General features: G+C 34.2%; 1 protein-coding gene across 2 annotated transcripts in view; it reads left to right on the forward strand.

Moving 5' to 3' along the window:
• HEATR5B (HEAT repeat containing 5B) overlaps nt 1-17626 on the forward strand; it is a 103925-nt gene that overhangs the window by 24740 nt on the left and 61559 nt on the right. For both annotated transcript variants that reach the window (XM_081796918.1, XM_081796920.1), the window contains exons 14-19: nt 453-562; nt 1698-1861; nt 2412-2587; nt 5737-5842; nt 8214-8404; nt 16482-16641. In XM_081796918.1, the coding sequence (XP_081653044.1) occupies nt 453-562; nt 1698-1861; nt 2412-2587; nt 5737-5842; nt 8214-8404; nt 16482-16641 (907 nt within the window). The remainder of the gene's footprint in view (nt 1-452; nt 563-1697; nt 1862-2411; nt 2588-5736; nt 5843-8213; nt 8405-16481; nt 16642-17626) is intronic.

Here is a 17626-nt window from a genome sequence, read left to right on the forward strand (position 1 = left end):
AGAAGATAGCAGGAGGGGAAGAATGAAGGGGGGGAAATCGGAGGGGGAGACGAACCATGAGAGACGATGGACTCTGAGAAACAAACTGAGGGTTCTAGAGGGGAGGGGGGTGGGAGGATGGGTTGGCCTGGTGATGGATATTAAGGGGGGCGTGTTCTGCATGGAGCACTGGGTGTTATGGGCAAACAATGAATCATGGAACACTACATCAAAAACTAACGATGTAATATATGGTGATTAACATAACATAATAGTAAAATAAAATAAAATTATAGTATGGTATGGGTTGAAATAAAATTGTGTTTTATAGTGTTCCAGTAAAGGCCACAGAATAAACTAAAATGAAAATGTAATACCAATGTATTTTGACAGTTCATTGATACATTGCTGAAAATGTTTTGAGTAACACTTATGCGAGTAAGCTGATACCAACTATATTTTTGATATTTTAGCATTCCGTCTGTAATTAAAGCCCATGGAGCTCATCTGAAAGCCAGTGCTGCAATGGTCCGTTTAAGACTTTATGATATCTTGGCTTTGTTACCTCCAAAAACTTATGAAGGTAAATAAAGTTCACAGTATCTAATAAAAATTCTTCAATATATTACCTTTCCAGTTCTTCACCATATTACAGAGTTCTGACCAAGGCTCTCCCCTGACTTTGCAGAGGAAGACAACCATGTTACTTTTCTTCATATAGAGAAGCTAACACTTGCTGAGCACTTACTGTGTTCTGGGTCTGTTCTAATCTCTTTACATGTATTATCTCCTTTGACTCTAACCACAACTTTATGAGGTAATTCAGCCGTATTTTACACATGAAGAGCCTCGGGTACAGAGAGGTAAGGTAACTTGCCCAAGTCTGAGATCTAGTAAGTGGCAGAGCTTGGATTCAACCCCAGCTGGTTCAGCTTTAAAGTCTGTGCTTTTATTTACTTTTTAAAGATTTTTACTTACTTATTGGAGAGGGAGGGAGAGAGCACAGGCGGGGGAGAGGCAGAGGGAGAAGCAGACTCCCCACTGAGCAGGGAGCCCAATGTGGGGCTGGATCCCAGAACCCGGGGATCGTGACCTGAGCTGAAGGCAGACGCTTAACCAACTGAGCTACCCAGGCGCTCCTCTATGCTTTTAATTATTACCCTAAACTGCTTCATATAATCTATAATTCTTATAATATAGACAATAATTTAGGAATCTTGACAGAGAATAATAATGTACTTTGCAGATATCAAATATTATATAAAATGCTAATATTAAAATAAGCCATTGATTTGTCTTCAGTTCAGCCATGCCCAAGAATTCTGATGTGCTCTGGTTCAGTGTTTGCACATCACTGGGTAATTAATTAATAATTGTATCATATTTAATATATTTAAATAGGTATTTAAAGCATTAAAATATATTTAATATATTTAAATTCATTAAATTTAAATGTGAATATTTAATATAAATATTTCCTGAGTATTTTTGTTACTTTAAATAATTTGGGCTAAAAGGCATAATACAATAATAAAAATGAAAGTACTGTTATTGTAGGTTAAAACTAGCATTAAAATATTTAGTATAGATTTTTTTAAAAAGAGAACAGGGACTTAATTATTTTATCCCTTTAGAACATGTTGCTTCTTTTTGTGGGCAATGATTGTAATTTCCTAAAAATTATTCTTTCACGTCTGATCTGAAGTTCTGTTTTTTAGGATCTTTCAACGCACTTCTTAGAGAACTGGTAGCAGAATTCACTTTGACTGACAATTCAGCCAACACAACTACTTCCCTCCTCAGATCCCTCTGCCATTATGATGACAGTGTTCTTCTAGGTTCCTGGCTTCAAGAAACTGATCATAAATCAATTGAAGACCAGGTAGCAAACCATACAGGGAATTTAAATACAACTTCATCAAAAGCAATGGTGTTATTATACATTGTCATTTAAAAAGAAAATATTGAAGACTAAAGTTTAATTTTATTTTGGCTTTCTTAGACATTTAAAGATAGCTTCCTGATGGTAGATAAATAGTGAAAAAAGGTAAATTTCTTCTGTTCTTTTAAAAAAGAGTTACTACAGCTTCTTTTAATGAATTTTTTGTGGGTTTAAGTTCCTCCTGATATTGTTTGGCTTGCACATTTTAAGGTGGGCAGTATAAAAATGTTTTAGAATGAATGAGCATTTTCTTAAAATTATACAAGGTGTTACTGATGGCTTTGTTTCATGGCCAAATCATATTTTTATCTATTTAAAAATTTTGTGATTCAGTCATTCTTATGGTTTTTTTGTTGGAAATTTTCAGATTCAGTCATTCTTGGTTTTTTTGTTGATACTGGTACCTTTTTTCCTTCCTCTCATTCTGTTCTTCTTGACTAATACTCATTCAAGTAGATTTTGAATGATTTTTATGTCATTCTTTTTGTAGCTCCAGCCAAACAGTGCATCTGGAAGTGGGGCTCTGGAGCATGATCCATCCTCCATTTATTTACGAATCCCTGCTGGAGAAGCTGTGCCTGGTCCTCTTCCTCTTGGGGTTTCAGTCATTGATGCTTCCGTGGCTCTTTTTGGTGTGGTGTTTCCTCATGTTTCTTATAAACACCGGTTAGTATAAAGTCAATCAGGTAATTTTAGCTAAATATAAATTATACCAGAGGAGTGGTGGTTATTGGGATGTGTTAAGGAGGTGATGGGGATTGAGGAGTGCGCTTGTTGTGAGGAACACCGGGTGTTGTATGGAAGTGTTGAATCACTACATTGTACACCTGAAACTAATATTACACTGTAAGTTAACTAACTGGAATTTAAATAAAAACTTTAAAAATAAGTAAATAAAATAAATTAAAAAATTTTAAAGTATTTAACGTAAATAAAGTTATCTAACAGGAAAAAATATATGCATATAAATTATATTCAAACAATAGGCTCCCATCCCAGTCACCTACAATAAGGTGAATTACTACTTAAACATAGGCTTATAAATTTAATAACATAAGTGACACGTACATGATGGGAAAAATTACATGAAAATTCCACATAATTTGAAATTGTTCTTAAGATTTGGCTCTGTGTACTAGCGTCTGGTACCATTGTATTGTGGACTATGTCTTAAACGGCAAGATTTTCATTTCAGTAGTTCATTTGACAGCTTATAAGTAGGCTTTCACTATATCTTTAACAAGGAATCATTAAATCAGTTTGCTTAAGTCTTTTGATTTTGTTACTGAAGAAGTTAATGAGTGAGAAGTCTACTCTCTAATAACGTTTGTCTTTCGATTTGAGTCTGAACTTGGGAAACTAAAATAACTGGTTGTTTTTCTAAGAGGAGCATTTTGGTTTGCTGTATTCTTTGTATACAGACACTCTCCCTAACTTTAGTAGGCATTTTGTCTATTTATGGTGGTTTTCTCAAAAGGAAAAGTGAAAATGACTTAGTGTAAGATACTTTCAGGTAACTTGTTTAACAAAATATGCTTTTAGGGGCACTTGGCTGGCTCAGTCAGTGGAGGGTGTGACTCTTGATCTTGGGGTTGTGAGATCAAGCCCCACGTTGGGTGTAGAAATTACTTAAAAATAAAAAATCTTAAAAATTATATATATATATATATATATATATATATATACTTATTTATTTGTTTATTTTTTATTTTTAAAGATTTTGTTTTCAAGGAATTTCTATATCCTCAAACTCACAACCCCAAGATCAAGAGTCACATGTTCTTCGGACTGAGCCAGCCAGGTGCCTCCCCCCGCAAAATAAAAAACATGCTTTTAAAACATTGTTATATTTGTATATAAAAGATAGCATAAATATAAAAGATAACAAGTGTTATCTTTAAAAATGTGTAGGTTACTTGATAATTGCTTTTTAATTTGAGAAGAAAAACTTCATTGTGAAATTTTACTTTACCCAGATATCTTTAAGAACATTTAGTTGCCACATAAATGTTGAAGAACATTAAAGGTGGAAGAATCTCATAAAGCATCTAATTTAATGTCCTTGTTTTAAATCCAAGGAAATCCAGGTCCAAGAGTTTGTGGTTTGCCCAAAGTTATATAGCTAGTTATGAGAGCTGTAACTAGAATCCAGGATTATCTTAACTACTTTAAATCACTTTTGTACAAGGTGAACTATGAATAAATAAATTCTATTAAAAATATAATAATACCTTAAATATCCAGTGATGGAGGAATGAATGAATCAATTATGGAAAGTTGACAGGCTAGAATTTTTTTTTTTTTAAAGATTTATTTATTTGACAGAGAGAGACACAGCGAGAGAGGGAACACAAGCAGAGGGAAAGTGCGAGAGGGAGAAGCAGGCTTCCCGCTGAGCAGGGAGCCCGATGCGGGGCTCGATCCCAGGACCCTGGGACCATGGCCTGACCCGAAGGCAGACGCTTAACGATTGAGCCACACAGGAGCCACTAGAATATTTTTTACATAGACAATGTTTTGATATCAGAAAACACTCCTTATAAAATGTTAAATAAGAAAAGTAAAATAAAAAGCAAGAAGTGATCCCAGTTTAGTATTTTAAAATACATAAAAATGTACATGTGTATACCAATACATATGTATATGTGAATACGTAAGAAAAGACCTGAAAGGAAATGATTATACCTGAGGTTAAGAGTAGTTACTTTTGGCTAGTAACTTTTTGTTACTAGTCTCCAAATTAAATGAAATGACTATTTTATAATAAAGAAAAACATTTTTTAAATAAGTCGTTTTAAAAGGTTATGTACTTGAGGTCAGTTATAGGCAAATGATGCTTAACGGTAGTGTTGGAGACATGTGTCTCTTCTTATGCGTGTGCTTGAAAGCAGTGTGAATAATGCGCTTCTTCCTCATCCATAGAAGATGTGGATCTATGTCACAGCAAGTGTTAAAGTAGTCAGTTTTAGCCCCCAGTAACACTAACTGGAGTTCCTACTGGAGACTAGATGATTTCTTCCTCTGATTTTGAAGAATGCTTTGACCTGAGACCTATGGCCTATTATACACTGAGCTTAAATCCTTATAGTGACCTTAAGGGAGATACTGGTTTCCTACTTTAGTTCATAGTTACTTTAGTACTAAATCCAACTTCCCAGCATTCCTTTGCCCATCCCATTTATTTTCAGAATCTGAAATGATCTCAATCTCTTTTATCCGAGTAGTCTCAAATGGCTGTGATTTTTTTTTTGCTGCCTCATTTAAATAATTTGAAATAATAAAAAAAATTCATTTTTGATTTTCTACATTAAAAAAAAATTACCAAAGCTAAATTTTTTTCAAAATCTCCCAGTTGGCTTTTGAGAATAGGACATGAGGTACTATTTTCTTCCATGTGAGAATATTTTGAAAGAAGAAAAAAATTATGCCACATTTAAAATTTTTCAACTTAAAAAAAGATGCATAGTTAGTGACTATTATTCTATTCAAGAAACCTTGAGCACCTACTATATGCCAGTCACTTTGTTAGATGCTGAGGTTAACGTTAAAGAACATTATGACCTTGAAGTTATGACCTTATTTCGTTAATTGAAACTTAATATTTAGTTGCTTGCTTTGTTCCAGTTAAAAACCACATGTCCCTATATCAATTCAGGAGGAGGAGATCTGGTTTGAACCAGCTGCAGGAATGAAATAGAAATGAAACAGCATGGGACATTATTTGTTAAACACTTAGCTATTGCTCTTACTTCTGTTTTCTGAGCCATATTTGAATGAAAAGTATTGCTAATGTTATCTTTATTCTATGATTATAGATTACAAATGTTGGATCACTTTGCTGAATGTGTTAAACAAGCCAAAGGTGTCCGCCAACAGGCTGTGCAGCTTAATATTTTTACTGCTGTTCTTAGTGCACTAAAGGTATTTACTTTTAAAACAAGTATTCTCAACTAAGATTTTTAATTAATGCCTTTACTAAGGCAGGTATTTCTAGACCGTTTTGATGATTATATGTGTATCCCTTGATAACTATGTTTTTATATTAGTTTAATTAAATTATTAGAAACGATTTATTAGGCTCATTGTAATTAAATAGTGTTCTATATTTTAATAATGTTCAAGTTAATGTTTCGATGTCCTTTCAGATTTTACAAGTGCTGGAAAGTTCTTTCAGAATTTTCAAAGATGTCTAATGCCATCTGATACTCTACTGAAGGTTAACCACATAAAACTTAAGTTCATTTTGTGGTTTAGACCATAAATCAGGAGAGGCTATGTTGTATAGCTAAAAGAAGGCTGCATTTAGAGACTGTGTTCTGGTTTAGCTCTCATTTAGGTTTATGTCTTGTGCAGTTCCTTTAACCTTTTGAACCTCAGTTTCTACATGTATGAAGTGAAATAACAAATATTTTGCCTATCTCTCAGAGTTCATGCACTGTTCTGTGCAGCCTGTGGCCTCTCATGATGTATTTGAAAACTTTTTATATTGCTCAGCACTAAGCTTATTATAAGGTTTTACTTGTAAAAGAAAATGACAGTAAGTACAGGTGTTTAAATGGGCATGAATTAAATCATGTTTTGTAAACATCAGGGAAAAGGGACATAGGCATTGATTATAGAAATATAAGTTTGTTCATCTAGAACTAATGATGTAATGTATGGGGATTAACATAAGAATAAAAAAAAAAAGAAATATAAGTTTGTATCGTTTATATATAACTGTTAGTATATGCCCTATTTAGAGACCATCAGCTAATACCAACATCTGAATTTTTTAAAAAAGTAGTCATGGTCTCTCTTAGTGTTTGGAAGGCTAGTGTACCAGCTGTAATATTGGTCCAAGTACACTTTTCTTCATAGATTCGCTCACTAATGCCTCTGTTGTAGTTAACATTTCCCTCAGCACCATGAGTTGGATTTTTGGTCTCAAGTAAGTTAAGTTCCATGACAGTAAGTGTACCTAGAACAGAGATATTAACATTTAATATGATGAACAAACTGTATCAATATTCAGTTACTGATATTTTTACCCATTTTATCTTTTTATATATTGAATGTACTCTTGATGACATAATTATCTTCTCTGAAATTTTTATATAAACAAATCAAAGTTTTATAATCATCAGACCTTTTCCTTACTTAAAGTTCTAATGATAAATGTCAATCAGTTGAATGACAGTTGATTTAATAGTACAGTGTCCTTTACATACAAAAACAATTTTTGAGCATTTGTCTTTGGATAGAGACACTTCCAGGGATTGTTCATTTTAGGGCTGATTGACTATAACTATGTTATATATCATGTTCTGAATCATGTTTAGGAAAGTGATTACTGTCGATTTAACAGGTATTGATCTAGGCATAGTATATACAGGTGGAAGATGGTTGAGGAAGAGGCAGGGGTGGGGAATGGGTAAAATAGGTGAAGTGGATTAAGAGATACAAACTTACAGTTATAAAGTAAATAGGTCACAGGAATGCAGCATGGGGAATATAGTTAATAATAGTGTAATAATATTGTACAGTGACACATGGTGACTACACTTATGATGAGCATAGCTTAATGCATAAAATTGTCCAATCACTGTGTTGTACACCTGAAATTAATGTTGTATGTCAACTATACTTCAGTTAAAAAAAGGATGGTTGATATATGCGCCCCTATTTTATAGCAGCATTATTTATAATAGCAAGATATGGAAGCAGCCCAAACGCCCATCGATAGATGAATGGATAAAGAAGAGGTGATATATATATATATATATATATATATATATATATATGCAATGGAATATTATTCATCCATAAAAAGGAATAAAATCTTGCCATTTGCAATGACATGGATGGAGCTAGAGTATAATGCTAAGTGAAATAAGTCAGAGAAAGACAAATACTATATGATTTCACTGATATGTGAAGTTTAAGAAACAAAACAAATGAGCAAAGGGGAAAAAGAGAGAGCTAAACCAAGAAACAAACTCTTTAACTATTGAGAGCAAACTGGTTATCAGAGGGGAGGTGGGTGGGTGGATGGGTGAAATAGGTGATGGGGATTAAGGAGTGCATTTGTCATGATGAGCGCTGGGTGACTGACATAATATAATAAAATTTAAAAAAAAATTTGAGCTCATTATCAACAACAACAAAAAATAAAATAAAAACTTTTAAAAATTAAAAAATAAAAAGCTGGTTAAAAAAAGTGGGTGAAGTGGGTATGTTTACAAAGATTGCAGCACATTTTTAAAAATTTAATGTGAATTTTGAATTGCCTTTTTTTTTTAAATAACCGTAGGGCCTGGCTGAAAACAAAAGTACTTTAGGACCTGAGGAAGTTCGTAAATCTGCTCTGACACTGGTTATGGGTGCTCTGGACAACCCAAACCCCATCTTACGATGTGCAGCAGGGGAAGCTCTTGGAAGAATGGCTCAGGTGGTTGGGGAAGCAACCTTCATTGCTAGAATGGCCCAATATAGCTTTGACAAGTAAGTGGGTCTCTTTACTGACAAGTAAGTTTCTCTTAGAGGCAAAGATGTCTTTTTAAGTAATCAATAATTATAGTAATTGGATAATATGTTTTCCACATGGTATAGCATATGACAAAATTTTGTGTTTTTTTTAATAATCTTAATTTTTTTTATAATCTTTTTAGTTCAGTAATTGTTTAAACTCTAGGATCTGGAGAAGTCATAATATTATAGATACTTTCAGTGTGGTGAGGTTTCAGCCTTTGAATGTTACAAAATGGAATCAAGAGGACTGTTAATAGGACTTCTCTCAGTTATATGTATTCTACTCTGAAGAGGTGCTCTGGTAGTCCCTTTCTCTTATCTCTGCCCCCCCCCACATTATACTTTTTTGTTAATTAGTCACTTTTTGTAATAAGCCATTCTTTTCCTAACTGCCAGCAAGTTTATCATCTCTTAAATTATCCCTGAAACAGGGGAAAAGTTAGTGTTAGATCTTAAAGATTTCTTTGCATATTAATTAAAAAGAGGATTTCAGAGTTCCAAATAAGTATGATTAAGATGATGCAGTTATTAATTACTCTTGGTTGTTAATCAAGTACTTAAGTAGAGAAGTTGAAAATCAGGTGTGGTCAAGAACTGATACTTGAGTTATGTAAATTAACTATTTTTAACAATTGTGTATTTTGAGTATTAATTATACCAAACTAGGCTGTAATCTTTAGTGAGAGAGGTGGGGGGGGAAGCAATGGTGGTGAAGCAGTAGTTTTGAAGAAAAAGTATTTCTGAATTCTTGGTTATCTGAGAATGGTTTTCACTGTCTTCAAACATGAACAGCAGTTTGTCTGGTTATAGGATAATGCCCCCAGTGTATTGTTTGAATCACTAAGGGTAGTATGAGCAAGCAGAAGATAAAATATTCCCAGATACTTCTCTTCTGCGGGATGACTTCTGCCATTTTCTAGCAACAGATTAGTTTTGCTTTTCCAAGTATGTCATTGATTCTGAAATCAACTTTGGTTAAAGATGTTTTTAAATACACAACCAATCTTACCTTTTAATGGTTTGTGCTCTGTTAATAATAGGTAAAACTAGAGTGTATTTGTTTGGAAAACTCCAGAGTGGTCATTTTGTTTTTTAGTTCAAGGAGTTTTAATTCACAAGTATTTCCAATACCTGTAGGAGTATTTTTTTTTAGTTATTCTGGTGAAACACAAAGACCTTCATTCATATTCATACCTTTCTGGTTAATGGTTTGCAAGTATTTTCAGTGCCTAGTTTCATTAGCTTTTCCAAATAATTGATTATGATTTGAAGTTAATTATTACATGCGTTTTAAGTTACCCATTTTTCACAATTCATCTGATACTAGAATTTGTTTTAAATTCTCTACAAACATCATAATTAATTGGCAGTGCTTTTTGTTTTTTGTTTTTTTTATTTAAATTCAATTAGCCAATATACATGTTTTCTTTCTTTTATACTACTATATAAAGTAATGGTACATTTAAAAATCTGTGGTATCTTAGGGTCACTTGGGTGGCTCAGTTGGTTAAGCATCCAACTCTTGATCTCAGCTCAGGTCTTGATCTCAGTGTCATGAGTTCAAGCCCCACATTGGGCTCCACACTGGGCATGGAGACTACTTAATAAGTAGGGGCACGTGGGTGGCTTAGTTGGTTAAGCCTCCAGCTCTTGGTTTGAACTCAGGTCATAATCTCAAGGTCTTGAGATCAAGCCTCTACTTGGGCTCCCTGCTCAGTGGGGAGTCTGCTTCCCCTCTCTCTCTCTTTCTTTCTCTCCCTTTGCCCCTCCCCCTGCTTGTGCACATACTCTCTCTCTCTAAAATGAATAAATAAATCTTTAAAATAAATAAAAGTAAAAATAAAGATCTGTGGTATCTTAGATTAGCTTGAAAAAGTTTCAATGTCCTCCTGTCTCATAGTAGAATGTTTTCATCTACACTGTCTTTTGTTGATTTAATATGTGACTATGAAAGGCCAAAAGTATTTACACATAAAGATCTGTCAGCTATATTTACACACTAAAATCTTATGCCATCTTAGCATTTAGACAGGAATCATTCTCTTAAACCATTCTAGTTAACAGGGAGTTTCTTCAACTGCTTAAGACCTAGTTCAGAAGGAAATAAAAATCATTACTGGTTGAATTTGTTTCCATTCAAACTGAAAATCACTTTGAGACCCCTGGGAAGTATATATTCTTGTAGCTTAGATTATTTACTCTATTGAATAGATGATTATCACTGAGAGAATTGGCTCAGCTTTTTATCTCACTGAAATATTACCTTTTGAAAAGTACCAACATGAAGGCAGTTTTGTCATCTGTGTAATGCTTTAGAATTCACAAGATTACATTCATTCTTAACTTCTTTCATTCCCCAAAATGACTGCTATGGAGAAACTGAGTCATAGAGAGATAGAGGTTATTTATCCAAGGATGTATTATGTTAGAAATACTGCTAAGAATAGACTTAGTTTACTTCCTTCATTACTACATTTCTTCATATCTGTTTTGTGACAGCACTTGGGATTTTTCTTTCTTCACCATAGGCAAACTGACCAGCCAGAGTTTTGGTGATGGATTTTCATCTCTTGGCTTTATTTTACTTTTATGGGTTTAACAGAAATTTGGTTATGGGTGGCTTACTGAGAGTTGTAATACAGTTCTGAAAATTCAACCAAAGTTTCTCTCTAGACATCTTTGTTATTGTAGGTGCTCCATTCTTAGTGGTATTTTATCCTGTTTTCTTTTTTTTTTATCCTGTTTTCTAATAGTAACTGACTATGTTGGTATGTGATTATGAGGGACATTATGAGTCGTAGTATTTTATAGCTTAAAAAGTGTTGTTACATATGTTCTTCTATTTGACCTTTTCCATTGTCCAAAATGAGGTTTAGAGGTTCTGTTTTAAACTCTCTACATTGCTACTTACATATGAATAAAATAATGAAATCTATTCTTTCAAATAAACATTAAAAATATATACAGGACTTGCACTTCCAGTCATGGTGGAAGAACAGGGGCTGGCTTTTTGCTGCTGTCTTAAACGACTAGGAAACCAGATAAAATAAATGAAGCGATGGTTTTCAGACATTGGGCAATAGCCAGCATAGAGCAGTGATCCCTGAGAAATGGGAACACTGAGAAAGGGGAACACTATAATTGCTCCAGATTTCTGCCTAGAAAGAGTTTCCAGGCTGAAATGCAGGGATAGGAAACCCAAACCTAACTGAGTTAAGGAGAAAGAAGTTGGAGTTTGGGGAGGTCAACATAGCTAGAATGTGTGGAATAGAATATGTGAGAGGAGAGAGCTGCATGGAAAGAGAGCTCTGAGCAGAGGAGTCATCTCAGGTCTTTGGCTGAGTGCTGCTATGTGCAGAAGGAAACTGCCCAAGACCAGGAAAAAAAAAAAAAAACAGAAAAGAATAGGTGAATAGGTGGACAGAATATGAAACAGTCCCCAGGGCTCACACAGGATTGAAAATAGTTCCTACTGTCCAGATTGGAAAGACCTAAAATGGAATCTTAGAAGGATATTGCCTTAGTAGTGAAGGCAATATTGACCCACTCTAAAACAATTTAAAAGCAAGCCTTGAAAGGATCAAACGGATTCTAATTAATAAGTACATTCCAGAACAAAGCCCGATAGTATTTAAAGAAACACAACTAGTGTAGCACCTAATATCGTAAAATGTATAGTACCCACTATCCAGTCCAAACTAATCAAATGTGTAAGGAAGCAGGAAAGTAAGATCTATTACCAGGAGAATATATCAGTCTTTGGAAATAGGCCCAGAAATGGAAGGAATGATGGAATTAGCAATGAAGAATACTGAAAAATATGCTCCATATTTTTAAGGAAGTATAAGAAAAACACAAGCGTGATGAAAAAATTGAAATTCATAAAATAACCCAGGGGAAACTTCTAGAAATGTAAAATATTTCAAATGAAAAAAATACATTGATTGGGATTAACAGAAGGTTAGACATTGCAGTAGGAAAAAAAGTGATGTTGAAGATGGAAATAGAAACTATTCCAAATGAAGCACAGAAAAAAAAGACTGGGGAAAAAATGAACAGAAGTCTCAGTGACTTCTAGAACAATGTCAAGCTTACATTCAGATAATTGAAATCTTAGAAGTAAAGGTAGGTCAAAAATTATTTGAAGAAATAGTAGACAAAAATTTTCAATTTTGATGACAACTATAAATTTACAAATCAAAAAGCATATGATAATCAAATTCCTTAAAGCCAGTGATAAAAAGAACATCATAAAAGCAGCCAGTGGGGAAAAGACATCATGCAGAGGAACAAAGGTAATAGTTTTAGCAGGCTTCTGATCATAAACTGTGCAAGCAGAAAACAGTAGAATGACCTAGAACTTTATACCCAGTGAAAATGCTTTTCAAAACCAAAGTTTTAATAAAGACTTTAAGACTGTGAAAAGTTGGGAAATTCATTGCTTACAAGGTATACTATAAGAAATGTTAAAAGAAGCTTTTTGCACACACACAAAAAAGATGATATGATATGGAAATTTGGATGTAAATACAGAAGTGAAGAGTGCCAAAAGTAGTAGCTATGTGGATAAATATAAAGACTTATTCTTTTATAAGTCTATTTTTAAATGACCTATTATTTTTTTCTCATTAATTTCTTTTTTATTGTTGTTTAGTTTTTATTTTGTAATCATAAACTTAACTCTGCAATCCAGCTAGACTTGGAGGGGAATAAGGAAAATATGGATCTCATAGAACTGCAGTGAGAGCACAAAGATTATAGGATATTTTGAACAGATGGGGGTGAAGGGGTGCTCTCCTGAGCTACAGAAGTAATGGACTGGTAGTTAAGATAAAACACAAGTCAAATTTATTAGATTTGTCCACAGTCAGCAATGGTGATCTTTGCTGGTCTTGCCATTCCTGGACCCAAAGCACTCTATGGCTTCCACAATATTCATGCCCTGAAGACTTGCCAGAGACCACAGCCTTGCCATCCAACCACTCACTCTTGGCAGTGCAGATGAAAAAATGGGGAACTGTTTGTGTTGGGTCCAGCATTTGTCATGGGCAAGATGCCAGGACCCATATGCCTCAGGATAAAATTTTCATCATCATATTTCTCCCCACAGATGGACTTGCCACCAGTGCCATTATGGCATGTGAAGTTACCACCCTGGCACATAAATCCCTGAATAATCCTGTGAAAGTAGGAAGCTGTATAACCAAATCCTTTCTCTCCAGTGCTCAGAGCATGAAAGTTTTCTCTTGTCTTTGAAACTTTGTCTGCAAAACAGCTCAAAGATGTGACCCAGGGGCTCACCAATCATGGCAATGTTGTACACGGTAGGGTTGACCATGGCTGGGTGGCATGGGCAGCTCCTGGGCAGCAGAGTCTGCAAGCTATTTTTATTCTCATTCTCAAATGCCTTGGAAAGATAATTGACTCTTTAATGCAAATATAATAACATACGGTAGGATTTTAATATGTAGAGAAGTAAGATACCTGACAACAGCACAGAGAATGGGAAGAGGAAATGGTAGTATACTCTGATTGTGTATAATATACATGAAAGAATATGATATTCTTTGAAGGTAGATCATAAAGACTTAGAAGTGTATATTATAGGGGCACCTGGGTGGCTCATTCAGTTAAGTGTCTGCCTTCAGCTCAGGTCATGATCCCAGGGTCCTGGGATTGAGCCCCATGTGGAGCTCCCTGCTCAGCGGGGAGCCTGCTTCTCCTTCTTCCCCTCCTCCCTGCTTGTGCTCTCTCTCACTCTCTCTCAAATAAATCTTTTAAAAATACATATATTAAAAACTCCAGAGATTATACTAAAAAATAATAATGTATAATTAATAAACCAATAGTGGAGATAAAATGGAATCATAAAAAATACTAAATCCAAAAGAAGACAGAAAGAGGGAAAAGGGAACAAACTGATGTGACAAATAGAGCACAAATAGCAATATGGTAGACTTAAACCCAACCATGCCGATAATAGCATTAAATGTAAATGGTCTAAACATTACAAGTAAAAGTTAGGGTTTTACAGATTAAATAAAAACAAGATCAGGCACCTGGGTGGCTCAGTTGGTTAAGTGTCTGCCTTCAGCTCAGATCGTGAACCCAGGGTCCTGGGATCGAGTCCCACATCAGGCTCCCTGCTCAGCAGGGAATCTGCTCCTGCCTCTCCCTCTCCCTCTGCCCCTTCCCCGGCTTGTGCTCTCTCTTGCTCATCTCTCTCTCTCTCTCTCAAATAAATAAATAAAATCTTTAAAATCAAGAAAGAAATAAAAGCAAGATCTAGGGGCTTCTGGTTGGCTCAGTCCGTTAAGTGTTCAACTCTTGATTTCAGCTCAGGTCATGATCTCAGAGTCCTGGAATTGAGCCCCATGTTAGGCTCCCTGCTTAGTGGGGAGTTTGCTTCTCCTTCTCCCTCTGCCCCTCTACCTCCCCTTGCCCCCAGTCATGCTCTCTCACTCTCTCTCAAATAAAAAATAAAATAAAAAAACAAACAAGATCTAACTATATGCTGTCTACAAGAAACCCCTTTAACTAAAAGACAGAGAGGTTAAAAGTAAAAGGATAGGAATAATATAGCATGAAAACACTAATCCAAAGGAAGCTGAAGTGGCTCTGTTATTATTAGAAAAAGTAGATTTTGTAACAAAGATTGTTATCAGAATAAATGAGTGATTTCATAATGATAAAAGGATGTATTCCCCAAGAATACATAGCAATTCTCTATGTTTATGTATCTTATGATATAGTTTTAAAATACATGGAACAAGGAGCACCTGGGTGGCTCGGTTGGTTAAGCGTCTGCCTTCAGCTCAGGTCATGATCTTAGGGTCCTGGGATCAAGCCCTGCGTCGGGCTCCCTGCTCAGCGGGAGCCTGCTTCTCCCTCTCCCTCTGCCCCTCCTTGCCAGCTCGTTCTCCCTCAAATAAATAAATAAAATCTTTAAAAAAATAAAATAAAATACATGGAACAAAACCTAATAGAAGTGAAAGTCCATAATTATAGGAGATTCAGCATTCCTCTCTCAGTAATTGATAGAACAGATGCTCCCAAATTATTAAAAATATAGATTTTACCAATACAATCATCAAACTTGGCCTAATTGACATTTATAGAATACTTTACCCAACAGCAGCAGAATATACATTCTGTCTTTCCTTTTTTTCTTATTTAGTCAGTTGAAGGGTTTATCAGTGTTATGGTTCTTTTAAAAAAAACAGCTTTTGTTTCATTGAGTTTCTCCATTTTTCTGTTTTCTCTTCCACTGATTTCTGCTTTACCCTTATAACTTGCTTCATTATGCTTTTTTTTGGTTCAGTTTGCTTTCTCTTTCTAGGTTCTGAAGGTGGAAGTTTAGATAATTGATTTAAAACCTTTCTTCTTTCCTAATATTAGAATTTTAATACTATAAATTCACCTTAAAACATACTTTAGCTGCATCCCATAAATTCTGATATGTTTTATTTCCATTTATTGGAATTAATTATCTGTCTTGGTAAATGTTCTATGTTTACTTGAAAAGAATTAAAATTGGTGAATTTTATTGTATATATCTCAATAAAGCCTATTTTCAAAAATTAATATACAATATCTCCTTTTTATATTTTTTAGTTCATTAGATATATTTCACAGAGAAAAGGACTGATGCATTTTAAAGAGGTTCACATCATAATTATAGAAAATTTCTTAAGTGAAAGTTAACATTTTCTTTAATTCTATGACTAGAGTTACCCTGTTTTTTATATTTTTAAAACCAGTTATAAAAACAATTCTTTTATTTAAAACACCAATAATAAAAATATTTTTCAAATGATTCTTGACTTTTCAAGGAATAATGTTTAAAACTGAGAAGTTGTGATTCTTCTTTCACATTTTCTTTAAAATAAAAATAGGCTTTATTCCATGAAATATGTCACTTTCATGAACCATTGTCATTAATCTCTAACTCTTGGTAGGGAGTGGAAAAAGAAGTAATCATAACTGTAGTCTTTTCTGATTTCCATAGGGAAATAGAAAAACCAATTTCTGAAGCATACCTTTTTTTCAGGTTGAAATCAGCCCGCGATGTTGTATCCAGAACTGGGCATTCATTGGCTCTGGGCTGCTTGCATCGCTATGTTGGTGGTATCGGCTCAGGACAACATCTAAAAACCAGTGTCAGCATTTTATTGGCTCTAGCACAAGATGGAACATCCTCTGAAGTTCAGGTATAATGTTGATTTTTTTCTTTATTATGAAATTTTTAAATAATATTTTTAGGACTATTAGTTGTTGTAAAATAGTAACGATTCTGATAATTTGTTCAGAAAATGTATTAGAGTCTTTCTCTGTCATTTTATTTTATGAGTCTTACTTATAAAAATGTAGAACAGGATTTTGTATTTTAACCTAATCTTAAATCTATCTTACTCTGGGAATTTAATCCATTCATATATATTTCTTGAAGCATAGTTTCTTTTTATTACTTACTGTCTTTTGTACTTGTTTTCTTTTTTTTTTTTGCATTTCCTTACATTTGCTAAATTGATCAAGTTTCTTTTAATGACCATCTCTCTCTCTTCCCACTTATATACCATCCCAGGTCCAGTGTTTTTGGTTGAATCTTCAAGTCTCCTCCTGGAATTTTTTGTTTGTTTGTTTCTCCTTAAACATTTTATATACAACGAAATATAACTGCAGTGAAAGGCAAGAGGTTCACTTGTGTGAAGATATACTGTGCTCTTGATTTGCCACCTCACATTGATACATCTAAAAATATTAAGAGTATATGAATCCAGTAACATTCAATTTTTACCGACTTCGTATTGGGAATGCAAATTGGGAAAAGAGACAAATTGATTTGGCATTAGAGCCTATCATTAGTTTATTAATAAGTTCCTTCACAGATAAGAGACAGTAAATCCGTCAGAGGATTCTAGTCTACAGGCTTAGTTTGTCTTTGACTTCTTGGTAAAAGTTTCCAGCTGTGTAAAGCCCAAAACTCCCAAAAAGGTTAGAAACAAAAATCAAGTAAGCTTATCCCTTAAGGGATAAGGTGCTACACTGCTTTTTAAAAAATTCTATTTTCACAGTGGACTAGAAGAACATTTTACCTAAAAATTTGCTGCTTTATTTTATTTTTTTAATTTAATTTACTCTTTTTTAGAGAGAGAGAGCATGCAAGCAGGGGCAGGGTAAGGGCAGAGGGAGAGG

Source organism: Leptonychotes weddellii, chromosome 10, assembly GCF_054177405.1.
Source record: "Leptonychotes weddellii isolate Sample4059 chromosome 10, ASM5417740v2, whole genome shotgun sequence".
Classification (NCBI taxonomy): domain Eukaryota; kingdom Metazoa; phylum Chordata; class Mammalia; order Carnivora; family Phocidae; genus Leptonychotes; species Leptonychotes weddellii.